The sequence below is a fragment of the Gorilla gorilla genome, chromosome 11 (assembly GCF_029281585.2).
Source record: "Gorilla gorilla gorilla isolate KB3781 chromosome 11, NHGRI_mGorGor1-v2.1_pri, whole genome shotgun sequence".
Lineage (NCBI taxonomy): Eukaryota > Metazoa > Chordata > Mammalia > Primates > Hominidae > Gorilla > Gorilla gorilla.
Genome location: NC_073235.2, coordinates 140,934,651 through 140,961,127, shown reverse-complemented (window position 1 = coordinate 140,961,127; position 26,477 = coordinate 140,934,651). Strand labels below are relative to the sequence as shown.

Genomic DNA, 26,477 nt, shown 5'->3' with positions numbered 1-26,477 from the left:
TGATCCCGATGAAAGGGCAGTTTTGGCTGCGTGCGGTTGGCCTGTAATCTCAACATTTTGGGAGGCTGAGGCGGGCAGATCGCTTGACTTCAGGAGTTCGAGACCAGTCTGGGCAACATGGCAAAACCCTGTCTCTACCAAAAATACAAAAAATTAGCCAGGCATGGTGGTGAGTGCCTGTGGTTCCAGCTACCCTGGAGGCTGAGGTGGGAGGATCGCTTGAGCCCAGGCACTGCATTCCCTGGGCAACAGAGCCAGACCCTGTCTCCAAAAAAGAAAGAAAGAGAGAGAGAGAGAGAGAAGAAAGAAAGAGACTGCAGTTTCATTAGTAACAGAAAGAGTCAAATGGGTGCTCTACCTGATGACTGCAGCGCCCCTTGTGCGTGTGCTTGTTAATGCGTGACAGCATCCCTCTGTTTGCCAGCTTCGTTCCAGAGCCCAGCATGAATGGATACGCGGAATTTCCGCCCAGCCCCAGTAACCCCACCAAGGAGCCCGTGGAGCCCCAGCCCAGCCAGGTCCCACTGCAGGAAGATGTGGACATGAGCAGTGGCTCCAGTGGACATGAGACCAACGAAAACTGCTCCACGGGGCGGGACTCGCAGGGCAGTGACTGTGACGACAGTGGGAAGGAGCTGGGGATGCTGGTGGAGCCACCGGATGCCCGCCAGAGGTGAGTTCAGCCTCTGGCCAGATGGAGGCTGGGCAGGTTGTTTTCTCAGTGGCTCATTTCTGCTGTGATTTGATTGCTTTTGCAATCTTTAAATCATGATTACCAAGTTTTTCAAGATTTTTGAAAATGCCTAAAATGTGCCAGTGTCTGTCCTTCCTCATAACGAGGCCCTGTCGAGTTCGCAGATCCAGTTGCCAACAGACAGGTATTGGGTAGTGTAAGGAGATCTTGGGAGGTAGCAGTGGTGGGTAACCCAGCCAGCGGCTGCTTATACAACACTGGGCAGTTTATAGAAAAGGAACTGGCTCCTGTTATCATGTGTTTCTGTGTCCTGCTACTTAGTTTTTCTGATGTCTGAAGGTTTTATATTCCAGTTTTATCTTAACCTTGTATTTTTAAAAAATTGTCTTACCATGGTATTATCTAGCCTGTTATCACTGGTAGGATGGCAGGGGAAGATGTGTCTGGTGCATACAGTGGCCTAAATTTTGCTTTTATTTTTTGTTTTCATAGTCCAGACACCTTTAGCCTGATGATGGCAAAATCTGAACACAACCCGTCTACAAGTGGCTGCAGGTAAGGCCAATTAGAACTTCATACATAGAGTTTTTAGAGAAATTGAAAGACTTCTTATTGGAGGTTAGTTTTCTGGGAGTGACGTGGCTTTTTTTAAGCTGTGCTAAAACCCATCTGTGTGGCTATGTGGGTACGAACCCAGCCTCACTCTGGCCTTTCAGACACTGACTGTGTCCCCTCACCGTCCAGAGCCCCCGGGATGTCGCTCCAGTACCTGTAGCTCCTCCCAGCTCTACTCGAAGCTGACTTTGCCTGAGTCTTGGGCATTTTCATCTGGAACATTCTTCACCCTTCGTAGGTGTTTGTAACAAACTTACCCTATGTCAATTTTCATGTCACCTCGGGAGCAGGACCCGGCTCCTTGTCCAGGGCATGTGGGCACTTTGCATTGCCTGAGAAACCTTGATTTCCATCATTCCTTCTGCACCCTCTGTTCCAAACAGGCCCATCTTCATCAGCCAGTGCCCCGCTGTCCTGTCTCTCTAATAACATCTCTGTATCCTCAATTAATGTTTGAAGACCCTTTTCCACAATCCCCTTTTCTCTGTGTTCATGGCTCACTTTTATGTCCCAGGAAGTCACTTTGCTGTCCTCTGTATTCCCATCACTCAGTCCTTCTTAACCTGGGGCAGGGAAGAAGGGCACAGCTTAGTGCACAGTCCACTGCACCAGACTGTGGGTTGACCAGTATCCTTTCCTGAGCAAAGCCTAGCTCTAACCCTTGAGGGAAAAGAACACAGTTGGAGGGACTTCTCCAGCGTTCAGTTGGGTTAGAGTGGTGACTCTTGACCAGGAATAATTTGTCTCCTAGCGAGAAACTTCTGGCAATGTCTGTTGACAGCTCTGATTGTCATACTTGGCTAGGGTCTTCCTGGTCTATTGTGGGTGAGGCCAGGGATGCTGCTCAGTGTCCTACAGAGCCCCACAGAGGACCACCCAGACCAAAACATCTCTAGAGCCGAGGCTGAGAAAATGGACAAGAGGCACGTTTCTTCAGGAAAGGACACCTAGGAAGCTAACATTTGGCTGCCTCTTTCTTGAATCCTGCAGTAGCGACCAGTCTTCGAAAGTGGACACACACAAAGAACTGATAAAAACACTAAAGGAGCTGAAGGTCCACCTCCCTGCAGACAAGAAGGCCAAGGGCAAGGCCAGTACGCTGGCCACCTTGAAGTACGCCCTCAGGAGCGTGAAGCAGGTGAAAGGTACGTCTGCCTCGCACATCTGCTCCAAACCTATAGAAATATGTTTTAAATCCCCCCAAATTATAGCTTGGATTGTGTTGACTTTCTAAAACTTGAGGCTCATTGCAGCTCACTGCAGCCTTGACTTCTGGGCTTAAGCGATTCCGCTGCCACAGCCTCCTGAGTAGCTGGGACCACAGACGTGTACCACCACACCCAGCTAATTCTTGTATTTTTTGTAGAGATGGGGTCTCACTATGTTGCCCAGGCTGGTCTCGAACTCCTGGACCCAAGCAGTCCTCCCACTTCAGCCTCCCAAAGTTCTGGGATTATAGGTGTGAGCCACTGTGCCTGGCCTGGCCTTTTTTCTTTAGAGTGGAAACTACCACCTCCAGAACTTTGAAGAATTCCTTAGCTGTGTTGGTCTGTTGTGACGAGCAGGCAGAGACCATCAGTGTCAGCCAGGGTGGGAAAGGAAGGTGCCCTGCAGAGCATCTTCACACCTCCTGCCAGTTGGTGTGTGAGCACCTCCCGACTGTGGAGCTGTGCCTTTTCATGTGTTGCACACATGCACTAAGGGGCTGGTGGATCTTGTACATTAAAAACATGCATAAAAATAGAAAAATCTGAAAGGCTTAAAGGTGAAGCAGTAGCTGTATCCTATTATCAGTCGTTTCAAAGCACAGTGTACAGTTAGGGCAAAGTTCTTCACTAGTAATCATGGGTATAAACTCGTATTTGAAGCAGTCTTCATATTTTTAAATGTTTGGGTAGTTTTTCATCAGCAGTGAGCAGGTCATCAGCACTCATCTCTGGGGTCCCTTGAGCCAGGTGTGGAAGGGTTGCTCTGCCATGTGCTAGCTTGGACTCTTGCATTTTTGGGTGTTGGCTTTGGGTGTCCTCTCAGTTTCTCTGCAGGCTCCTCCCTAATCCCACTGTCCATTTTGTGAGGGTTGATACAGACAGAACAAGGTGCCTGGGCTACTCGTCGGTGCTGGTCAGGTCTAAAGATACCGCATGGAAATCCGGTGCCCCTGGGATGAGCACCCCACCATGGAGGGCACCGCTCTGGGCCTGCATGCCTGTGGAGGCCCCGTTTTCCAGAAGGAGGAGCCAGAAGGGAAAGTTCGTTCTGATCAGTTGGGCTGCTCCGTTCTCAAGTGATTATGTCCATTTAAGGTGTTTCCCTGTTGGCCTCTACAGTAACTTCAGAGCTCAGAAGCTCTGCCACATGGACATTTTCCACACTTTCCAGCAGTTTATATCTTGATTTCAGAGCATACTCAGAAATGTGCCTGTTTCTGAAATTACTGAAGGTGGCAAAACTGAAAGCACATGAGACCCAGCTGTGGGTCCAAAGGTCTCCTCACCACATTGCAGGAAGCACACGCGTGGCAGAATCCTGGGTCAGACTCGTAACGCAGCCCCAGGTTTCATGTGTCCGGGGCCTGTTGAGCCCTGAGGGCAAGTGGCAGCCTCGAGCTGGCCCCTTTGCTCCCGCCTGGAGTGAGGGCCGCTGTGGCCATGAGCACCGACACCCAGAGACAGGCTTGTCACCCCAGAGCCCGCCGGATACACCCAGGATGACGTGGGAACTCAGATGGTGTGGCCCTCCTCTTCAGATTCTATTTTGAAAACTTTCTTTCAAATGTTTCTTGTGCCTGTTATTTTTTTAAGCAGTCAATTCTGCCTGGATGGGGGTGTCTGATGGCATCACCCAGGGAGTCAGATGTGCAGGGGTTGCCATGTGGTCGTGTGTGGAAAAGTGGATATACCATCATGATTAAAGACTTTCTAGGGGCCAGGCGCGGTGGCTCACGCCTGTAATCCCAGCACTTTGGGAGGCCGAGGCGGGCAGATCATGAGGTCAAGAGATCGAGACCATCCTGGCCAACATGGTGAAACCCCATCTCTACTAAAAATACAAAAATTAGCTGGGCGTGGTGGCACGCGCCTGTAGTCCCAGCTACTCAGAAGGCTGAGGCAGGAGAATTGCTTGAACCCCTGGGAGGTGGAGGTTGCCGTGAGCTGAGATCGTGCCACTGCTCTCCAGCCTGGTGACAGAGCAAGCCTCCATCTCTAAACAAAACAAAAAAGAATAATTAGCTGGGTGTGGTGGCGGGTTCCTGTAATCCCAGCTACTTGGAAGGCTGAGGCAAGAGAATTGCTTGAACCTGGGAGGCGGAAGTTGCAGTGAGCCGAGATTGCGCCATTGCACTTTAGCCTGGGTAACAAAAGCAAAACTCCATCTCAAAAAAAAAAAAAAAAGCACCTTCTGGAGAACGTGAGAGGCAGCTGGAACTCTGCGACCGTATTACCTTAAATAATGTAGTTGCCACTTTTAAAAAATTTTATAATCAAAGGCCTTCTGATGTTTCAGGGAAAAATATCCCGATTTCTGCCTGTGAGTTTGTTTTGCCTTCACGTTTCCGTATGTTCTGTGTCCCAGGAAGACGAGATTTATATCCTGCCTTTTCATTTGAGAAAAGTAGAGCCCTCAGTTCGTAAGAGCTAATGACTGTCTCCGGCCAAGCGCTGGGTTCTGCCCACTGAGTGTGAACACTGTCTCTCCTGCAGCCAATGAAGAGTATTACCAGCTGCTGATGTCCAGCGAGGGTCACCCCTGTGGAGCAGATGTGCCCTCCTACACCGTGGAGGAGATGGAGAGCGTTACCTCTGAGCACATTGTGAAGAATGCCGTAAGCCTCTTTCCGCAAAATGGCAGGAGTTCCTCCTGCAGGCGAGCTAGCTCAGCACTGCGGCCGGTGGCTGTAAGGCAGGAGCGTTTGGGGTTTCAGCAGATAAGTTCCTACCTTTAAAAGGAAGAATGTGAAGTCAGTGATTCTGGAAGTGGCATTCATGTTCTGGACTTCTGCCTTCTGTGAGACTGTCTTCCTCGTCCCTGATCAACTTTGTCCTGTAGCTCATAGGTGCAAGGGCAAACCCAGTGTGACTGAACTGGGGGGCTCTGGGTTTTCATGTCCTCGAGGTGAGGAGACACACTTGGTGACAGTCAGTTCACTTGTCCAGGGCTTTGCGGTCATGAGGGGGAGCTGGGATTTGAGACTCCAAAGCCCGTGCATTTTTAAGCACACCCAAAGGTGGGCCCCTTGGAGGGCACATGGGCCACATACACACACACCTACTCTACCACCCTGAGTTCTCAGCCGGTGAGAACAGATGTGAGGGCTAGTGGGGATCCCACATGTGCTGGGACCATCATGAAGCTGGCCTCATAACAGGGCTCCCTAATCCTTCCCATCTTCTTCCTCCAGCGTAACCCCCAGGCAGCCCCCAACCCTGAGCCCAGAGGGCCAGCCAGCAGGTAGAGCGCCCATGGTGGGCTGGAGGGGCCCAACCAGAGGCCTCTCCTCCCCAGGAAGCCCCTAGAACCCTGGGAGACAGCAAGGCTGGTGGAGGTTGTTAGGGCAGGCCAAGTGAGCAGAGTGTCCCCCACCTCCCAGTCACCCAGCCTGGACACCAGGTGCCATGTCCAAGACAGCGGGGTGAGTGGCGCCTCCCAGGGGGTGGAGACAGCTGGGGTTTCTTCCAGCCATAGAACCCTGATGTGTTGTTCCAAATAATATCATGCTGGACCTCCCAGTATCTGTAACAGGTGTAAGAGTTAAAGAGGAAAGAAACATGAAATGCAGCTTGGCAGTCAAAGACAGGTTTTCTTTAGTTAAAACCTGAGAGGTACTCCTGGCCGATTTTGGTCAGGAGCGCTTTCTCTTACAGGCTGAGAGTATATGTTGGTTTTAGGGTGAGGGGGCTTATCACAAGCTTGGAATGTTTCTGCGTGTGGAGAAGTTTATGGCGGGGCTGGAATCTCTCTGGGAGGAGGGGAGGTTATCTTGGGGCAGGCATCTTTCCGGCCCGGATTGGGGTCATCTCGGGGCTAGTATGTCTCTGGTCGGGGAGGAGTTTGGAATGTTTCTGGTTGGAGATGTTATTTGTGGTTTATGGTCATGTTGACCTTAGCCATTAGGCTGATGCCCTTTGGATGTAGGCTGTTTTTTATTAAGGTGAACTTTAGAATGAGGGGCTTGTCCAAGATGGCGATGCTCCTGCTCTGTCAACAGGCAAGATAGGATTTTTTGGTGAGGGCTAAGCAAGGGGGTCAGAGAGCCCCCCACCTCCGATGCTCCTGGTGGGCGGCTCCCTCCAGCCTGCCTGCCTGAGTCGGATGTGGCGTCCGACCCCATCTGACCTTGTCACCAGAGCCCTACTCTTCCTTTTCAGGATATGTTTGCGGTGGCCGTGTCCCTGGTGTCTGGGAAGATCCTGTACATCTCTGACCAGGTTGCATCCATATTTCACTGTAAAAGAGATGCCTTCAGCGATGCCAAGTTTGTGGAGTTCCTGGCGCCTCACGATGTGGGCGTGTTCCACAGTTTCACCTCCCCGTACAAGCTTCCCTTGTGGAGCATGTGCAGTGGAGCAGGTGAGGTTATTGAGGTAGTGCCTTGTTCCCTCTGGGGTCGGGAAAGGGGCCAGGAGCTGGGCCCAACCCAGATGTGGTGCAGGCACCCTGCCTCACCTTTCAGAGCCCACCTGTGGGGGCCGCCAGCTGCCTGCTCTGGCAAAGGTAAAGGATAAGCAGTTGTTCGTCCCTTCAGAATAAATTTAGAGAAAAAAATAGTCTTTCCATACATTTCAGAGAGAGAAAACCGTTAGGCATTTTAGAAATGAAGTTGTTTGGAAAAGCTGGAATCTTGCTGCGATTGCAGTCGTGGGAGGCCGGGTCGTGGGGGCAGTGGGGAGCATGAGCAAGGCACCCTGCTCCCTGCACACAGGCGTCCCCCTGCCACCGTAGCAGCTACAACCAGTGAGTGGGTCATATCCCAGAGTGACTTCCTGAGGGTTCTTTGCCTTGACCAGGGCTGGCTTTGGGTATACAGACTGTGAGATCCCTGGACAGATGCCGCTGGCCCCCGAGGCACCGCAGGCCAAGTGTGCTGCACTGTGGATGGCAGCCTTCTTGGCTGCCGGGCCTGCCCCTGTAGCCACCGTCTACCCTGCCTCATTTCCAGGCTCCGCTCCCCAGCCAGGCCCTCCCAGCCGGGTCTGGTCCAGTCCCTGGAGCCAGCTGGGGGTGTGCCTGCCTCTGGGCCTCTGCCGGTGCCTCTGACCCCCACTCTCCTCAGGGCCTCCTGTGCCCCAGCTCTCCTCCCTGCCCAGCTAAGTCAAGGACCAGGTGAATTCTCAGGGGCCTTTCCAAGCTGCTGATTTTATATCATTTTCCGTAACTGGTCATTGCTTCTTTCCTAATTTCTTTTGAGTAGATGAAATGTATGAAAGACCTAGATCTAAGATTTTTTTTTTTTTTTAGTTTAGATTCCCACGAAAGCAGAGATTTCTGTTTTTTAAATCCCTTTCAACTATTAGGGAAACACCTCTTCCTTCATTTCTGATGAGGTTGCCCAATTGATTTCATATTTTCACTAGACATTTCACATTTTAAAGGAAGTTACTATTTTACCAAAATACTAATGTAAGCCTTGAATGCCAGGTTGTTTCTGTTAGAACTGACTATCCCAAAAATATGTAGCATGAAATATTTGGGGCTTCTGTTTCACTGTGGCCAGGCCTCTGCACACCTACCCCAAAGTCTGAGGCAGCTGAGAGGCCAAAGAAAGAGGCTGACAAATTCGGTTTCTTAGAAAGAAATATTTAACAGGGACTTAAGAACAGAGGCCGTGCATGTTGTGGGTGGCGATGAGACAAGACTGGATCCCAGTCTTGCCATTCCCCCAGACCCAGGGCTTCTGTGGGACTGGCACACGGGCTTCAGAGGGAACCAGTAGGAATTTGCCCTGAGGGCAGGATTTACCTTAAGTACCTGCTCTTACTCAGGGACAGTAGGTAGATGAAATCTCCGAGGCCTTCCCAGAAGTGGGGTTAATCAAAAATCAGCATGGAGGCTTAGCTTCCAAGATGTAGCTGCTGTGGCCTCCACAGCTTTCTTTATCAATGTTCTGGACATCCGTGAGTGTGCTCAGTTGTCAGTTGGTGTGTTTGCAGAAGTGCACCATGAGTGTGTTCAGTTGTAGGTTGGTGTGTTTGCAGCAGTGCACCGTGAGTGTGTTCAGTTGTAGGTTGGTGTGTTTGCAGCAGTGCACCGTGAGTGTGTTCAGTTGCAGGTTGGTGTGTTTGCAGCAGTGCACCGTGAGTGTGCTCAGTTGTACGTTAGTTGGTGTGTTTGCAGCAGTGCACCGTGAGTGTGTTCAGTTGTAGGTTGGTGTGTTTGCAGCAGTGCACTGTGAGTGTGCTCAGTTGTAGGTTAGTTGGTGTGTTTGCAGCAGTGCACCGTATGTTCAGTTGCAGGTTAGTTGGTGTGTTTGCAGCAGTGCACCATGAGTGTGTTCAGTTGTAGGTTGGTGTGTTTGCGGCAGTGCACCGTGAGTGTTCAGTTGCAGGTTAGTTGGTGTGTTTGCAGCAGTGCACCGTGAGTGTGCTCAGTTGTACGTTAGTTGGTGTGTTTGCAGCAGTGCACTGTTAGTGTGTTCAGTTGCAGGTCAGTTGGTGTGCTTGCAGCAGTGCACCGTGAGCGTGTTCAGTTGTAGGTTGGTGTGTTTGCAGCAGTGCACCATGAGTGTGCTCAGTTGTAGGTTGGTGTGTTTGCAGCAGTGCACCGTGAGCGTGCTCGGTGGTTAATTAATTGGTGTGTTTGCAGCAGCATCATGTACCGTTTTGAAAATGTGAGCCTCCTGGTGCTAAAATTTTAGCGCTGCATAATTTGTAATGCACCACACTCATGAAGTGTATGTAATTTTAGTCAAAAATGTAATAGAAGGTTTCTCACATAAAGGATTTACTTTGTGCTTCCATAAATTTTCAGTTTTCACCTTGAATCTTGCTTGATTCTGCTGCTCCTCTTTTGTTTGTGAGAAATGAGGAACACTGTATTTAGTTGTTGGTTTGGATGAATGACTTTGGGCTCTCTCTTTTAGATTCTTTTACTCAAGAATGCATGGAGGAGAAATCTTTCTTTTGCCGTGTCAGGTAAGCCTGGTTCCCAGTTTTCTTAAATTAGAAAACCGTATAAACATTTCACCCCAGCACTGCTCCGCTTGAGGCTGGGGGGTGTGATCCCTGCCTGCAGGGATTCAGCACGCCTGTTTCTGAAGTCTACCAGAAAACACAGTCAGTTACATTTTAAATGTGTACAGGTCGCTAAGAATGCGGCCAGCAGTGGAGTCATTTAACCTGCCCCTCATGGGAAATGGTGGCCAGGGGACCCTGCACTTTCTCTCTGTGTCTTGCAAAGGCCTGTACCCCAGGGTCGACAGAGTTTCTGAAAGCACTGCGTCTTTTGGTTGTCTGTGCGTTTTTCTGGGGAGAGACCCGTAGCTTTCCCGACAAGGGTCTTGGTCCACACCAGGGTGGCTGATTGAGCATCCAGCTGCACTGTCAGGAGTGACCCCGAGCCAGACCCTGCTACCCTCAGGAGTCAGGGCCGAGGACCCCTGGCGGGAGCAGCACCCCTTTCCTGTCTGCTTTACCAACCCAGAGTGCAGGCTGCTCCAGGCTGCCCCACTGGTGGGGGTGTTAACTCTGATTTGTCCTTCAGTATGATGGGACTGAGGGAGGGACCGAAGAGGGCAGGGGGCAGGCCCAGCTCCTCAGGCAGAGCAGAGGTACACATCACCTGCAGCATGGCATGGGGCCCAGGTGAGGAGGGAACAGAACAGGGGACTGTTCCTGTGTCACAGTTCCCAACTTTGAGCGTGGCTCTTCTCCACAGTGTCGGGAAAAGCCACGAGAATGAAATCCGCTACCACCCCTTCCGCATGACGCCCTACCTGGTCAAGGTGCAGGACCAACAAGGTGCTGAGAGTCAGCTTTGCTGCCTTCTGCTGGCAGAGAGAGTGCACTCTGGTTATGAAGGTAACAGCCAAGCCCAGGGCGAGGGCAGATGTTGTCTCTGGCTCCCCCTCAGTTACTCCTGTGGTTCACACATAACATCTGTACAATGGACTCCCAGCTGCAGTTCCCCAGCCTTGGCCTCTCCAGCTCACCTTGGGCAGGGTCTCCATCTTTCTGGAGACTCAGCACACCCTGCTTGTCATCCGGCCCTGCCCATGGCAGATCATGGCATCTGGGTGCCAGCATCTCTCACCCCTATCCACACCAGTGCTGTGACCCCTTCTCCCCTTTCCCTGGCTGCTCTGCCTTTTGTCCACAAAGTGGGAATAGCCCTGACAAGTCTGGGGCCCCACATCCTTCCCATCCTCATCCCCTGCCCCATGCCTCAGCCTCATGGGCCCCTGTGAAGGGCACTGATGTCGCTGCCTGCTCCAGAACCCCAAACAGTTCCTCAGTCCCCAAGAAATGAAGTGCTGGGCATCCCTCCCTCCCCACCTTGGCCCATCCTAACTTTTCCTGGAATTTCCCTTCCTCCCAGACAGACATGCACTGACATGACTCTCCAGGTGAGTCAGCCTCCATACAAGGCTTGCTGTGCCTCTGTATGCCCAGCATTCTGGACCACAGTCTCTGCTCCTGCTGCCACCTCACTCACAGAATCCAGCTCACCTCACCTTGACCCTCTTGGTCCATTAGCTCTTCTCGCTACCCAACCCCCAAAATAATATCTGGGCTCTTCTCTTGAAGCTCAGAGGATACAAGGCATTGTGCCACCTTGATGGGTCCTTCCTGTGGTCCCTCTTAAGAGCCTGCTTTGTGGCACCTTGGTCCTTGTATTGGCCGAAATCCCTGGCCAGGAACTGTAGGTGCTCACCATGGCTGCTGAGCGAGTCACATGATCTCCAGATTCTCTGAAGGCAGGTGCAGTCTGCAACTGCTGAACCCGGGGAAGCCAGCTGAGTCTGCTGTGCTGTGTTCACCACCTTCTCTGTGGTGAATGGCAGCTTTTTTTTTTTTTTTTTTTAAGAGATGGAGTCTTGCTCTTTTGCCCAGGCTGGAGTGCAGTGGTGCTATCTTGGCTCACTGCAACCTCCGCCTCCTGGATTCTACAATTCTCCTGCCTCAGCCTCCCAAGTACCTGGGACTACAGGTGGATGCTGCCACACCCAACTAATTTTTTTCTTTTTTTTTTGTATTTTAGTAGAGACGGGGTTTCACTGTGTTGCCCAGGCTGGTCTCGAACTCCTGAGCTCAGGCAATCCACCTGTCTCGGCCTCCCAAAGTGCTGGGATTACAGGCGCGAGCCACCGCGCCCGGCCAAATGACAGCCTCTTAAAAGTGATAGAAATATTTTAAGTATGTGACTTTCTCTACAATGTTTGTTGTGTTCCTGCGTGTATTACAGAATGTTCTTTTCCAAATAGTAAGGTTTAGAGAGGGTACTTAGAGTTCAACAAGTTATTCCCCCCAAATTACCAGTCTCCTTCAAGAATGAAAATGTTGGAATTTTGAATGTTTTGTCCATGAATTGAGGAAAATTTTGGATATATGACTCACTTTATGCAAATTACTCTATCAGCTTTGTCCACCTTTGTCTAGTTTCTAAACTGTGAAGTTCTCCAGTATAGTGACATGTGCTAAGAAATCTGAATCCAGACCAGGTGCAGTGGCTCATGCCTGTGGTCTGGCACTTCGGGAGTCTGAGGTAGGAGGATCTCTTGAGCCTGGGCATTTGAGACCATCCTGGGCAACATAGTGAGACCCTGTCTCATTAAAGAAAAAAAAAAGAAATTTGAATCCAAGTATGTAACTCATTTTCCTAAAAATAATGTGTCAGATCACTGTAGTTTCATCTTAAACATCATAAAGATGGGGCCGGGCGCAGCGGCTCGTGCCTGTAATCCCAGCACTTTGGGTGGCCAAGGTGGGCGGATCACGAGGTCAGGAGATCGAGACCATCCTGGCTAACACGGTGAAACCCCACCTCAACTAAAAATACAAAAAATTAGCTGGGCGTGGTGGCACGCGCCTGTAGTCCCAACTACTGGAGAGGCTGAAGCAGGAGAATCGCTTGAACCTGGGAGGCGGAGGTTGCAATGAGCCGAGATCGTGCCACTGCACTGCAGCCTGGGCAACGAAGCAAGACTCTGTCTCAAAAAAAAAAAAAAAAAAAATCGTAAAGATGGCCTTCCAGCTTTATTTTGCTAAGAGTAGTCTTTACGTGGTCTGTGTGGTTTTGTTAACACGGCAGTTTCGATTTACTAGACTAAAACTAGCATGCAAAGAAGCTAAGAAGGCTGGCCAACGATCCCACAACCAGCGTAAGGTTCTCAGTGTGGCAGTCTCTGTTGTTCAGAGTCCATGTTTTAATTTTTTTTCTTTAGCTGCTCATTACTCTGAATCTACAGGGTGTTTTCTGGTAGTTTTAATATAACATTAAATATGCATTTCTTAGGATCACAAATGTGTGCAATATTCTATTCTTTCAGCCCCTAGAATTCCTCCTGAAAAGAGAATTTTTACAACCACCCATACACCAAATTGTTTGTTCCAGGATGTGGATGAAAGGTACGTGGTCTTGACCCACCCCCTTTTTCATGTTTTTAATATAAAAGCTATTTAGCCAAAGCCAAGACTGCATCTTGGTTTTATAATTACATGATAATGGACAAAAACATGTAATTATATACAGGCAATGAAATAATTATGGAATTACACTGAAAACTTCCTAAGATATGCACATGGTGTAATTGAGGCTTTCTGGAGAGCTGTTGATCTAATTAAGCCTGTCTTAATTCTCCCATATAAACCCATTCGGAGTAGATAATGGTCCAGACAAAGGCGCCGTTGCCTGGGACCAGTGTCAGGGTGGAAGCCGGAGATGCCATGGCTGGATCCAGCAGAAGTCTGTCTTCCAGCCTGTGTGCTAGAGGCTTCTCCAGGGGACAGGATTTTCTCCATGCCTCAGAGTCCCACTTGGGTCCCTCTCTCTGGGTCTCCCCCTCAGGGTGCTGTAGCAGGTGTGAACAGTCCCAGTGAGATTTGGGAGCACCCATGTTCTGAGTGGCTTCTGCCCCCACCATGCATCTTCTCCCAGCTCCTCCACAAATGCATGAAGACTCCAAAAACACTTGGGCCAGCTAGGTGCAGTGGCTCACACTTATAATCCTAGCACTCTGAGAAGCTGAGATAGGAGGATCACTTGAGGCCAGGAGTCTGAAACCAGCCTGTCTGAAACCAGGAGTTCAAAACGTAGCAAGACCCTGTCTCTGCAAAATAAAATAAAAATTAGCTGGGTGTGGTGCTGTGCACCTGTAGTCCCAGCTACTCAGAGGCTGAGGCAGGGGGATCACTGAGCCTAGGAGTTCAAGGCTACAGTGAGCTATGATTGCACCACTGCACTCCAGCCTAGGTCACAGCAAAAGACCCTGTCTCAAAAAAATAAAAAGAAAGAAAAAAAATGTGTGGGCCACTGGCAGTAGTCACCGAAAAGTGACCTCCGAAGATACCACAGGAAGTGGACCAAGAAGCAGCAGTGTGCTGGGTTCCTAAAATGAACCAGGTCACCTAGAAGCTGGAGGATCAAGACCTCTCCCTCCTCTACTCTTGGCCCAGGGACACAGGCCCCCATTCTTGGAGTCAGGGCCACACAGCTTCCTGGGGAGGCTCTATGGGTAAAAAGGGATCCGTCAACTTCCAGCTCCAGGTGGCTCAGGTGTGTCTGCGGGGCTGCCTGGGGCAGAGCCAGTTTGCAGATGCAGGCTTCTGGACACCACCCTGCCCTGTGGAACCAGGATCTTGGAGGGCAGGGCCTGGGGCCGTATATGTAAAGCAGCCTCGGGAGACTTTTCTTCCTTCAGAGATCTGAGAACTGTCTCTAAGCCACTCCCATGCCAACTTGGTGTCCAGCTCAGCCCTGTGCAGGGAGGTTGGCAGACAGGTTCACCTGGCATGATGGGCCAAGCTCTCCTTGATGAAGCCTTGTGTGTGGCCTGGCTCACAAAGCCCAAGGCCAGCCAGGGCTCCCCCTTCTCCTCCCCTCCTTCTTTTCACCCTCCACCCCCTTTCTGCTCCCTCCTCTTCCTCCTCCCCCTCTTTTTCCTTCCTGTTCCCCCACTCCTCTTCCTTCCTCTTCTTCCTCCTTCAGCAAGGCCTTGATGGGACGGATGCCAGGAACATTCTGTATATCCTGTCCAAAGGAAAACATGAGGCCTGAAGAGAGAGCCTCAGACAAGAAGGAGGAAATCAAAGAATAACGCCAGGCCCTTGAGAAAGTTCTGCACCACGGTCTAAAGATTCACAGGGAAAAATCCTTCTACACAAGCAGCAGAGTTTGAGGAAACATTGGTTTGGATGCAACAAGTGTTAAGAGGCAGATCGGGAGAAGAAATGGTCGGTGGAACCGGCAGAGGGTGCTGGACACAAACAGAAGCAGAAGGTGCTGCTGAAGTTCAGCTCCGTCCTGCAATGGAGCAAAGCCACAGCTCCGGGAGGAGGCATGAGCGCAAAGGGCAGAGGCCCAGCCAGCCACCGAGACTCCAAAGAAGCCACAGTAAACCAACTGGATGCTGAGGCCAAAGTCACACGAGACCAGGCTGGAAAAGAAGCACATACAAAGGGTTTTCCGAGGCCCAGGCAAAACTTGTTAAGCAAAAATCCATGCCAGGTCACATGTGGCCAAACTAATAAATGACACTGAAAAAGAAAAAGATGCTGGAAGGAAGAAAACAAAAGCATGATCATGACTTATCTCTCGGGAGGTGAAACGCAGAGCTGAAGCACTCAGGCCCCAGCAGAGGGAGCCTCCTTCAGCGTCCTGGACAGTGAACCTTCGTTTGCTATTGATTAAAAGTCTAGCTGGTTCTGTTAGTCCAACTTTTGATCTCCGGGGGTGGGGGAGAGGGTGGGGTTTGGAGTGTATCTTCTCTTTCCAGGGAATAAGATGGTTCTTAGTGACAATCTCCTCCGCTGTTTGGATGCCAATCCTAGCGTGTGTCTGCTTGCCTTCCAGGGCGGTCCCTCTCCTGGGCTACCTACCTCAGGACCTGATTGAAACCCCAGTGCTCGTGCAGCTCCACCCTAGTGACAGGCCCTTGATGCTGGCCATCCACAAAAAGAGTAGGTCCCCTTTTCATGGTACATCCTGAAGTGTTTGGTGGAAGTTCGTGTGTCCTTGGGGCTGCTTCTTGGGACCAGTCTAGCTCTGACAGGTCAGATCAGCTAAGGACAAGCAGGTGGTAGACGCCCACCTCGACGCCTCCCTCCTGGCACTGCAGTGCCCAGTGGAGCCGAGAGAGAGGGGTAAACTCATGTGAGTTCCTTTGTGGCCAGTTGTTTCTCAGTCCGTGGCCTGAGTCCGTAGCATCTCATGTTTACTGTTGGCTTCAGTGGCGCATGGGAGGAGGGGAGACCAGTTCATCTGTGGCTAGGAAGGTTCTCACCAGGCCAGGGGAGTGCACAGTGCATGTCCTCACCAAGCCCAGCCCTCATAGATGCAAGTGACACTAGCAGAGGTGAAACATGGGATGAAACAGCTCCTGCTGGAAACAGCCTCCTGGTAATCTACAGCAAAAACAGGAGGTTGAAAGCAGTGGCTTTGAAGAAGTGTTCATACCCCTACAGTTTGCAAATGATCCCGGGCCTGAGTGAATCTTGACTTGTCTCTCTCTACTATAAATCCTGTTTGCTCCCCTTTTCCCCTGAATGCTGGCTTTTGCTCTCCTAGTCCTGCAGTCAGGCGGGCAGCCTTTTGACTATTCTCCCATTCGGTTTCGCGCCCGGAACGGAGAGTACATCACGCTGGACACCAGCTGGTCCAGCTTCATCAACCCATGGAGCAGGAAAATCTCCTTCATCATTGGGAGGCACAAAGTCAGGGTGTGAGTGCTCCAAGGGCCCGAGGTGGCTCAGGGGTCTCGGGCGGGGGTCTCGGGCTGTCCTCACCTCCCAGCAACAGATGGCATAGGGAGGGGCTGAGAGGCCAAGACCGAAACCTTGCTTCCTGCCACCAATCTGGAGCCCCAGACTGGTAGGCAGGGATGACCTGTCCTCTGCCCCCAAGTGGGAGGGACCTCATTCAAGCAGAGTAGGGAGTGGACAGGCAGCAGCCTGGGGGGCTGCAGGGGAGAGGCAGAGGGCCCACCCAGGCATGCAGCATGTAGTGGCTATACAGTCACGCCAGAGAGGTCCTCCTGTGGGGCCCCATCTAACAAGATGAATTAAAACCACGCAGGGGCCCTTTGAATGAGGACGTGTTTGCAGCCCACCCCTGCACAGAGGAGAAGGCCCTGCACCCCAGCATTCAGGAGCTCACAGAGCAGATCCACCGGCTCCTGCTGCAGGTGGGTGTGGTGCCTGCATGCCCTCCTCCCAGGTAGCAGCCTGAGAGCCCCCTGCAGAGGACATAGGCTCTGAACCCTGGTCCTGGCACACCCACTCAGACAGCTTCATCTGTCATTCTCTGAACGTCCCCCAGGGGACAGTTTGGGCATAGACTGTGCTAGTCCGAGACAGTCCATAGTACCCTTGGCTCTCTCCAGCCTTGCATTCGACCTTGTCTGAACTGCAGCCCTGAGTGAGTAGCTGAAGGACGTGTGCAGACCCCGTGCTCTGACACAGGCTGCATAGTTCCAGAGTGACCTCTCAGTGGTGCGGGGGCTCATTCTAATCCAGAGCAGTGGGACTTAGGGGAGGGACATTGTACTCAAGGTCCCTAAAAAAATCAGGCCCACTGTAGTCAACCCCACACCTGAGTAGGCGCCTGCCTCTCAGTTCCCGGAGACTGTGGAGTGAAGCTGTCATCGCATCTTGTTTGTTTTAAACCCGTCCACAGAGGCGTGGCTGGCTGCAGCCATGCGTTGATGAGCAGGTTGGACACATTCCTTTGGTGCCGTCTCCTCAGTGACTGCATGTCTGGGTCAAGGCACCGTGGCTGGAGGCCAGGAGTCTACCTCTGGAGCTGACCCTGGGGTTCAAACCTCAGCTCCCCTGGTCTCTGCCATGTAGCCTTAGGCGGGTCGCCATCCTCTCTGTGAAACAGGGTGTGTTGGCAGGGGGCCACATGCGTAGCTCAGCAGCCCTGGCTGTGCCTGTAGCGCTGTCTGCTGTCTCCCCAGCCCGTCCCCCACAGCGGCTCCAGCGGCTACGGGAGTCTGGGCAGCAACGGGTCCCACGAGCACCTTATGAGCCAGACCTCCTCCAGCGACAGCAACGGCCATGAGGACTCACGCCGGAGAAGAGCCGTACGTCTCCTTCCATTCTCCCTGAGAAAATGAGTTTGTGGATGTCCCTCCAGAGTTAAAAAGCACACTCAAGACAACCTTTGGCAGTTAGGAGGGGCTTCATGATTGCAGCTGTTGCTGCTTCCTTTCTAAACTTTGTCCACTTGGGACTTTTTAATCTCTTAAGAGTTGAAAGAGCTAGAAACCATAGCTAAGTGTTGGTTGAAAATTATTTAAAACAGACAAAACAAGCAAAAGTGAAGATTTAACTAGGATAGAAAGAAGAAAATGTGGGCTGGGTGCGGTGATTCACACCTGTAATCCCAGCACTTTGGAAGGCCGAGGCAGGCGGATCACCTAAGGTCAGGAGTTCAAGAACAGCCTGGGCAAGGTGGTGAAACCCCATCTCTACTAAAAATACAAAAATTGCCTTGCATGGTGGCGCGTCCCCTGTAATCCCAGCTACTCGGGAGGCTGAGGCAGGAGAATGGCTTGAACCCAGGAGGCAGAGGTTGCAGAGAGACAAGATCGCGCCACTGCACTCCAGCCTGGGTGACAGAGCAAGACTCTGTCTAAAAAAAAAAAAAAAAAAAAAATATATATATATATATATATATATATGTAATGTGCCGTTTTGCTTTATTTTTTATTATTCTTTAGGATCATCAAATAGGTTTTATCTAGCTCTACACCTGTCAGATTTCTCATTCACAGTTTCCTTCTGTGTTGCTGAAATTATTTCAGCCATCCTCTGTTTCCACTTTGCTGGACAGACTGAAGGAGGTCTCCTAGAATGAATAACGTGTTCATTTTGTTTTTCTTCAAGGAAATTTGTAAAAATGGTAACAAGACCAAAAATAGAAGTCATTATTCTCATGAATCTGGAGAACAAAAGAAAAAATCCGTTACAGGTAAAAAAAAAAAATATTCAGCATTTCCTTACTGAAACTAGAGTATGGCCACATGAGAAGAGGCAACCTGGGTTAAATGCTGACTCTGGCTGGCAGGGAGTCTACCTTGTAGCCGTGTCACACCCCCTTCTGCGTTCAGCACAGTCTGCAGCTTCCAAGAGGCGAGAGCAGCCCAGTCCTGCACTCAGCCACTGCAGGCACTGATGTCCACACTGGGCACCTGATGCCCTGCAGGCCTGGCGGGGTGTGGCTAGGTGTGCAGGCCTGGGGAGCCGTGACCAGTGTGCCTTCCTGCACCCTGGCCTGCCAGCAGGGTGTGCCTGGGAGCCACGGCCTGGGCCGCTTGTTCTTGCTGTACAGAGTAGCTGTATGGCTGTGTGTTTACACTTGTAAACCCTTCACTCACACACACATACAACTGCCGACGGTTTGCCCAGCATCCACATACACTCAAACCAAACCTGTCTGAAGTGGGGAGTACCACCCAGGGGCTGCCGACCCACCCCCACTGCAGCAGCCCTTTCCTACCACAGCGCCACACTTCCCAGGCAGCTTCACAGTGTCATGCGCGGGTTCAGATTCATGCTGCTCCTCTGTCCCCCATGTATTTCTCACACAGCATGCACACAGACGCATGTGCACACATATGCATGCATCCCAGTCCCCTCCCCGTGGTGGGCCCTTGCTCATTCTCTGTGCTCAGGCCGAAGCCTCCTGTGGGGAACACTCTGGCCAGACACCGCTAGGACTTTTGGCCTTGGGGATGTGTTGGTGGACATGCTGCCTGCTGGACTCTGTGCTGGGTGTTGGGGACCCACTAATGAGCTGGACACAGCTCTTTGCTTGAGGGTCCCTAGGGGACAGGCATGTGATGAATGTCGTTGGGGCAAGAGTTGAATCTGCAGCACAGTGAGCAGGCAGTTGCCATCATAATTGTTACTAGCAGGGATCACCTTGAAAACACTGGCCTGGCCCAGGAGGAGCATAAAGTACGTGGGCTCTCATTGGCCCTGAAAGTTTAAGAGTTCAAGTGAGAACTGCTGTCTCCCACTGCTGAGTCCCTGACCCCTGGGGACAGCCTAGACCCCAGAGAGAAGCAGACACCAGGCTGGGCAGCAGCTCCCCCCCAGGTCTCTCTGTGGACGGCACTGTGGTGCTCGTGCCCACAGGGCTGCCAGATGCCAGGCTGTCCCCAGGCTTCCATACTCATGAAGCAGATTCTGAGTCCCCAGCCCTGTCTTCAGGTAGAACGAAAATGCTTTCTAAATACACAGTGTTTTCTTTGGGAGAAAAATGAATGAAAGAACAATTTTGCCATTCCTTCAGAAATGCAAACTAATCCCCCAGCTGAGAAGAAAGCTGTCCCTGCCATGGAAAAGGACAGCCTGGGGGTCAGCTTCCCCGAGGAGTTGGCCTGCAAGAACCAGCCCACCTGCTCCTACCAGCAGATCAGCTGCTTGGACAGCGTCATCAGGTATGCCGGCATTTCCAGCCGAGTCTCCACCATCTCACACACCTTCCCTCGTCTCATGTTGTGTGGCCTCACCAGTGGTTCATGCCTTTCACACAGGTACTTGGAGAGCTGCAATGAGGCTGCCACCCTGAAGAGGAAATGCGAGTTCCCAGCAAACGTCCCAGCGCTAAGGTCCAGTGATAAGCGGAAGGCCACAGTCAGCCCAGGGCCACACGCTGGAGGTATCTAATCTGTTTAGAGCCATGTACATGTGAAATAATGTAAATCCTCTGGAGTAGAGTCAGACGTCCCCATGGCTTCTGTGGACACAGTGTAAGGGTGTAGGCTGTTTTTCAAATGATGAAAGTAGTTCAAAAGTCAGCACCCTTCTTAGGAACTAGAGGCAAAGATGGTTCTGTCAGAGCCTTGGCTTTGAGAACAGGAACCCAGTGGGGCTACTGGAGGCCTGGGGCCGTCCCCTGACCCCCCTCATGCAGCCGCACTGCAGGGACATCTCCTGGTCCCCTTCATGCGGCCACACTGAGGGGCCGTCTGCTGACCCCCTCATGCAGCCACACTGGTCTCAAGTTGTCAGTCTAGGGCAGGCCCTCTTTCCAGTGTGTCTCAGAGGGGCCCTTGGCCTGAATGTTAACATGCCCCACAAATCACATTAAATCCCAGGCTGCTTAACACAACGCTGTCAGTGTTGCTGATGTTCACCATCAGGATTAGAAATGGTACCCCGGCTGGGCGCGGTGGCTCACGCCTGTAATCCCAGCACTTTGGGAGGCTGAGGTGGGTGGATCACTTGAGGTCAGGAGTTCGAGACCAGCCTGGCCAACATGGTGAAACCCCATCTCTACTAAAAATACAAAAATTAGCCAGGCATCATGGTGCATGCCTATAATCCCAGCTACTTGGGAGGCTGAGGCAGGAGAATCGCTTGAACCTGGCAGGCGGAGGTTGCAGTGAGCCAAGATTGCATCACTGCACTCCAGCCTGGGTGACAGAGCGAGACTCCATCTCAAAAAAGAAAAAAGAAAGAAACAGGGTATCCCGGATTATGGTTGGCTCCTGACTGTCGGAAAGCCCCTCCCCACAGGCCTGCAGAAGGGCTGCCTGGCTGCAGGCAAGAGCCCCTCACCAAGCGTGCCCTGCAGCTGCCAAGCTGCTGCGCCTCCCTGCAGAGGACTCAGGATTTAAGTGTGTAACTGCTCCCATTTCAGAACTTTCTCTTTTCCACTATTCTCCTATGAATAAACATTGGGGACAAATCACCCCATGCCTGGGCCAGAGCATCTGTGGGATGGGATGGGATGGGTTGTGTGCACCCTGGTGTGGAAGCTATATGGGCACTTGGGTGTGGGTTTCTCATCTGCACAGTGCATTGTAATGACACGCTAATGTTTGTTCCCCCGTTCCTCTCATGAAGAGGCAGAGCCGCCCTCCAGGGTGAACAGCCGCACGGGAGGAGGCACGCACCTGACCTCGCTGGCACTGCCGGGCAAGGCAGAGAGTGTGGCGTCGCTCACCAGCCAGTGCAGCTACAGCAGCACCATCGTCCATGTGGGAGACAAGAAGCCGCAGCCGGAGTTAGGTATGACCATGGGCTCTTGGATCAGAGAGCAGTTTGATTTTTAAACATGAAAACAAGAAGTTTGCCATCTTAAATTTTTCTAAGTGCAGAAGAACTCCACCATAGCCCGATAGGGGGCGTTTCAGGAAATCCAGTTACGTAAAATGCAGGGTGGAGTGCGGCCAGCCAGGGCCCAGGCAGCAACCTGTCCAGGTCTCTGCTGCCCTGTGGTGCCCTCCAGTGGCAGTTGTCTGTTCTGGCATCAACGCAGGAGGGTTGATTGTGGTGCAAGATCTTATCCCCTTTAATTGGTGCGGAGAGCACTGGGAGCGAGGCCCCACCTCCCTCTTCCCTGGGTGGGCCTGGTGTTCTTAGCTCTGCCCAGCAGAAGGTGCGACCGTTAGCCCTCCCTGTTTGTGGATAGGAGCCAGTACAGGTGGTAAACAGATTTACAACGAGCGCATCGGTGGCTGAGTGTTCTTGTTCTTTAGAATATTATGATTAAAATGAATCCTGAATTTGTTCTTTACTAAGAAGAGGGAAATGATAAGGAAAAAGGGTATGTCCAAGATCCAGTCCCCAAGCCCTCCCTTTCAGGATGGTCAGTGGCCCTGCCTGTCCCTTGTCCTGTCTGCCCCATGGGCCCATAGGGTCCCATCTATCACCATGCCTGGTCCCAAACCCGGAAAGACTCAGCACGTTGATCCAAGTTTCTGGTGTTCTGAAAGCTAAGGACAGCCCAGGGATATCTTCAGCAGCAGAGCTGAAGCCCAAGGTTCCCCACGTTTCCGTTTGTTCAGCCCCAGGTTCCTGAGCACCTGGCTGTCAGGGCTGTCCTGCTCTGCTTCTTGCCTTTTGCCATGAACTTTCTCAGAAAGCTAAATGAAAACACTGTGAGTCTCATCCTCATGCCACAGGCATCATGAAGTTACTTTATACGTGAATGATTTGTCTTGTTCGTGAATATAGTGTGGCCTTAAAATAATAAACAGGGCACGTGTGGACCAGAGCCCTGGGTTCTTGTGTTACAGAGATGGTGGAAGATGCTGCGAGTGGGCCAGAATCCCTGGACTGCCTGGCAGGCCCTGCCCTGGCCTGTGGTCTCAGCCAAGAGAAGGAGCCCTTCAAGAAGCTGGGCCTCACCAAGGAGGTACTCGCTGCACACACACAGAAGGAGGAGCAGAGCTTCCTGCAGAAGTTCAAAGAAATAAGAAAACTCAGCATTTTCCAGTCCCACTGCCATTACTACTTGCAAGAAAGATCCAAGGGGCAGCCAAGTGAACGAAGTAAGTGATACCCGAATTAAAAGTGCATTTTAAAAAACTTTATTCCTGTTGGTGCTGAGTCCAGTGCTGGTTTCAAAATGTGAAATGTGTCCAGTTTCAGAAGCATTAACATATAAGACAGCTGTTGGAACTTCCCTGGCAACGCCATCTGTTTCTGTAGAACTTCCCACCCGGGGGAGTGCTCTCGGGTTGTCAGCTTGCATTCCCTGGGGAATAGTCCCACCAGGCTAGTGCCCGAGGAGGGAAGAACCATGGCAGGGCAGTGCTGCCGTGTCCACATTTCTTGCCTGAGTAACCATGTGGGCAGGGGCCCCACCTGGACGGGACCTCCAGAGAATCAGCGAATTCAACCTCAAGATAGTGGGCATGTAGTGCTGGGCACATGAGGAAGGAGGGATGTACCATTTCTGGTGCCCTTCTCCCCAGGAGATGCACCCTCCTGACTGGGCCAGCCTCAGGGCTGGGCTTTGGCCTCCAAAGTCAGGTAGAGTCCATGGTCATGGTGTGGGAAGCTGCTCTGTAGGCCAGGTGCCACTTGGGGGGTTGAAGGTCAAGGGATGAAGTAAAATAGATGAGCTTCTTCACCCCTTTCCTGGCCCAGAAGTCTGGCTCCTGATCCCCCAGTTCCTTCCCATACCCCCAGACACTTGTTAGAGATGCTGCCTCTTCCCTTCCCCCTGGGACACTGGCACAGGGATCAGAGCCAGTGAGCCCAGGAAGCCACTCACCACAAGGACCCAGCTCCCCCGGATCTCTGGGCAGACGCACCAAGGGAAATGTGTAAGAAATTAAGCCCACAGCTTCCTTGAGGATTATGTCTTCTCCACTCTTTCCTTTCTCTCCTTCTTCCCCAGATTCAAGAGTTACTGCCAGCCCATAGAGAACCTCTGTAGAAATTAGAAAAAGGTGTACTCCATGGCCATGAGCAGACGCACCCCATGGGACCAGCCTAGTGCAGAGTTCCCGCTCTTGCTTGCCCCCTAGACAACTCTGTAGCCTTATGCAGTGCACAGACTACAGAGCTGTCTAGGGCAGCCCTGCCAGACCCAGACATGATATCCCAGGAACCCAGTGCTTTAGCCACTGTTCCCACCAGGGGACAGATTTCTTGTGAGAAGAACACCAGATAGACAGGCTGAATTGCAAAACCTCCATTTACATAGGCGTTTGCCTTGGACGAGCCCATTTCCCTTCAGCACATCCCAAAGGCATGGGACTGCCTTGGCACAGCTGACAGATGTCCCAGACACCTGCTGCAAGAGCCCCAAGTCACTCCGCGTGACGTGAGAGGAAAACCAAAGTTCCCTGGATCCCCCTCCCACTCCCCAGGGAGGCCATGGGGACATACCCAGAGTCCCTCCTTTACTAGTTGAGTCCCTCCGTCTTCCTGAAGAAAGCCTTACTCAACAGCACTTGTTGTTGCCGAGGAAGAATTTGGTTGCAAGGCAGTGCTCCCCTCTGATCTTGCCCAGGCTGTTTGACAGGTGAAAGAGGGAACATCCCTCTTTAAGGAACAGCAGTGACAGTGCTTATACTTTGAAAAATAGAGGAGGTCAGTGGCTGTCCCGTTCAGATTTCACTAACCAATTTTCCCCCAAATACTGGGGAACAGCAGAGACATGACAGCTTTTTAGTGTATTTATTTAACAAATAGAACTTTGTATTACCACTTATCATATTAGCATTTCATAAAAGAAAGGACATTTAATACCAGAAGAAAATAAGGAATGTGTCCTGCAATTAAGAGCTTGTCCTTTAAGTTGATTCAGTCTAGTTTTATGGAAAAACCTGATGTTTTGCCCTGATTTTTCTCACTTCACTGAGGATCAGGGAAAACCGCTCGGTGGACCAGGCAGGCCCTGGGCCAGCATTTGGAAACCCAGGACTGTTGAACGAAGAGGTGTCTTCAAATTTGGAGTTAAAATTTTAACTCCGAGTATTTGTTTTTCTGCATTAGCTGCCCCAGGACTAAGAAATACTTCCGGAATAGATTCATCTTGGAAAAAAACAGGAAAGAACAGAAAATTGAAGTCCAAGCGGGTCAAACCTCGAGAGTCATCTGAGAGCACCGGATCTGGGGGGCCCGTGTCCGCCCGGCCCCCGCTGGTGGGCTTGAACGCCACAGCCTGGTCACCCTCAGACACGTCCCAGTCCAGCTGCCCAGCCGTGCCCTTTCCCGCCCCAGTGCCAGCAGCTTATTCACTGCCCGTGTTTCCAGCGCCAGGGACTGTGGCAGCACCCCCGGCACCTCCCCACGCCAGCTTCACAGTGCCCGCTGTGCCCGTGGACCTCCAGCACCAGTTTGCAGTCCAGCCCCCACCTTTCCCTGCCCCTTTGGCGCCTGTCATGGCATTCATGCTACCCAGTTATTCCTTCCCCTCGGGGACCCCAAACCTGCCCCAGGCCTTCTTCCCCAGCCAGCCTCAGTTTCCGAGCCACCCCACACTCACATCCGAGGTGGCCTCTGCCTCACAGCCTGAGTTCCCCAGCCGGACCTCGATCCCCAGACAGCCATGCGCTTGTCCAGCCACCCGGGCCACCCCACCATCGGCCATGGGTAGGGCCTCCCCACCGCTCTTTCAGTCCCGCAGCAGCTCGCCCCTGCAGCTCAACCTGCTGCAGCTGGAGGAAGCCCCTGAGGGTGGCACTGGAGCCATGGGGACCACAGGGGCCACAGAGACAGCAGCTGTAGGGGCGGACTGCAAACCTGGCACTTCTCGGGACCAGCAGCCGAAGGCGCCTCTGACCGTAAGGATTTTCTGATGCTCTTTCCCCAAAGCAGGCAGCAAACAGCACACCTGGCAGGCCGGCCACACATCCTCAGTTCAGACATGGGGGTTACACGATTGAGGTTTCCACCAAACCCTGTAGGTTTTGCCATGAATGTGTGTGCCAGAAATTCATGCTTCCCACTTAATCCTATCAGAGTAGATTATTCGAAGCCTTTTATTGTCGTGGAATCTGAATGAAGGAGGAGAGATTGTGATACAGACTCCAGAAAGCAGCATGTGACTTGACAGTATTTATGGGCTTCGAATTTTTAAATGACGCTTCAAAGATAAAGCACAGTCAGGTTAAATACCAGAGCTAGGGCTCCTCAGGGTGTGGCGCCAGAGCCTGGCTCCGGTGGCCCCGGTGAAGGCGGAGAAGGAGGCGGACACAGCCCTAAAACCAGCGTGACCTCAGTTTCCATCCTCCGCAGGCGTAGGGACACTGTGTGGGATTCTTAACCAGTTAATGAAACGGTAGTTGTATTTGCAGTTAAACACTTGTGTTTCTGAACAAGCTCAAGTGTGTGGGAACGCCAGCAGCAGTGCAGTCCATAGGCCTCAGGCGATTCCCTGCCTTGGCCAGAGGACCTAGGGCTCCCGGGTGAGGAAGTGCAAGCATGTAGATCTGTGGAGCTTCTCCCAGTCCTCCTGCCACCTCCGGGCTCCTGCTTCTGGAGTCCTGGGCCTGCAGTCTGGGTTTCCAAGGAGAGGAGGGTCAGGGATGCTCCCCAGGCCAGGCCCCGCCCTCACTCCCAAGGCAGCCCCCACACCGGGTGCTGTGAGAGGCGTTTTCCCCATCCCTGTCTGCTGCATGTGAGGAGGGGGCTGTGGCCAAGGAGCAGCCTGAGGCTTTCCCCCCTGGAGCCCAGGTATTGCCGTCTTCCATGTGACTCTCCGAAAATTAAATGTAACTAGACGGCATCCATAGAGCATCAGTGGAATTTGCACCGTAGGCCTG

At 52.0% G+C, this 26,477-nt stretch overlaps 1 protein-coding gene across 3 annotated transcripts in view; it reads left to right on the top strand.

Annotated features, from left to right (window-relative positions):
• PER2 (period circadian regulator 2) overlaps positions 1-26,477 on the top strand; it is a 55,282-nt gene that overhangs the window by 20,960 nt on the left and 7,845 nt on the right. For all 3 annotated transcript variants that reach the window (XM_055379888.1, XM_031008664.3, XM_004033434.4), the window contains 18 exons: positions 425-673; positions 1,187-1,249; positions 2,300-2,454; positions 5,011-5,132; positions 6,676-6,877; positions 9,387-9,438; positions 10,181-10,323; positions 12,792-12,870; positions 15,314-15,420; positions 16,028-16,181; positions 16,535-16,643; positions 17,418-17,543; positions 18,349-18,433; positions 19,760-19,907; positions 20,004-20,128; positions 21,319-21,483; positions 22,494-22,748; positions 24,706-25,496. In XM_055379888.1, coding sequence (XP_055235863.1) covers positions 444-673; positions 1,187-1,249; positions 2,300-2,454; positions 5,011-5,132; positions 6,676-6,877; positions 9,387-9,438; positions 10,181-10,323; positions 12,792-12,870; positions 15,314-15,420; positions 16,028-16,181; positions 16,535-16,643; positions 17,418-17,543; positions 18,349-18,433; positions 19,760-19,907; positions 20,004-20,128; positions 21,319-21,483; positions 22,494-22,748; positions 24,706-25,496 — 3,111 coding nt within the window. In that variant the 5' untranslated portion in view covers positions 425-443. The remainder of the gene's footprint in view (positions 1-424; positions 674-1,186; positions 1,250-2,299; positions 2,455-5,010; positions 5,133-6,675; positions 6,878-9,386; positions 9,439-10,180; positions 10,324-12,791; positions 12,871-15,313; positions 15,421-16,027; positions 16,182-16,534; positions 16,644-17,417; positions 17,544-18,348; positions 18,434-19,759; positions 19,908-20,003; positions 20,129-21,318; positions 21,484-22,493; positions 22,749-24,705; positions 25,497-26,477) is intronic.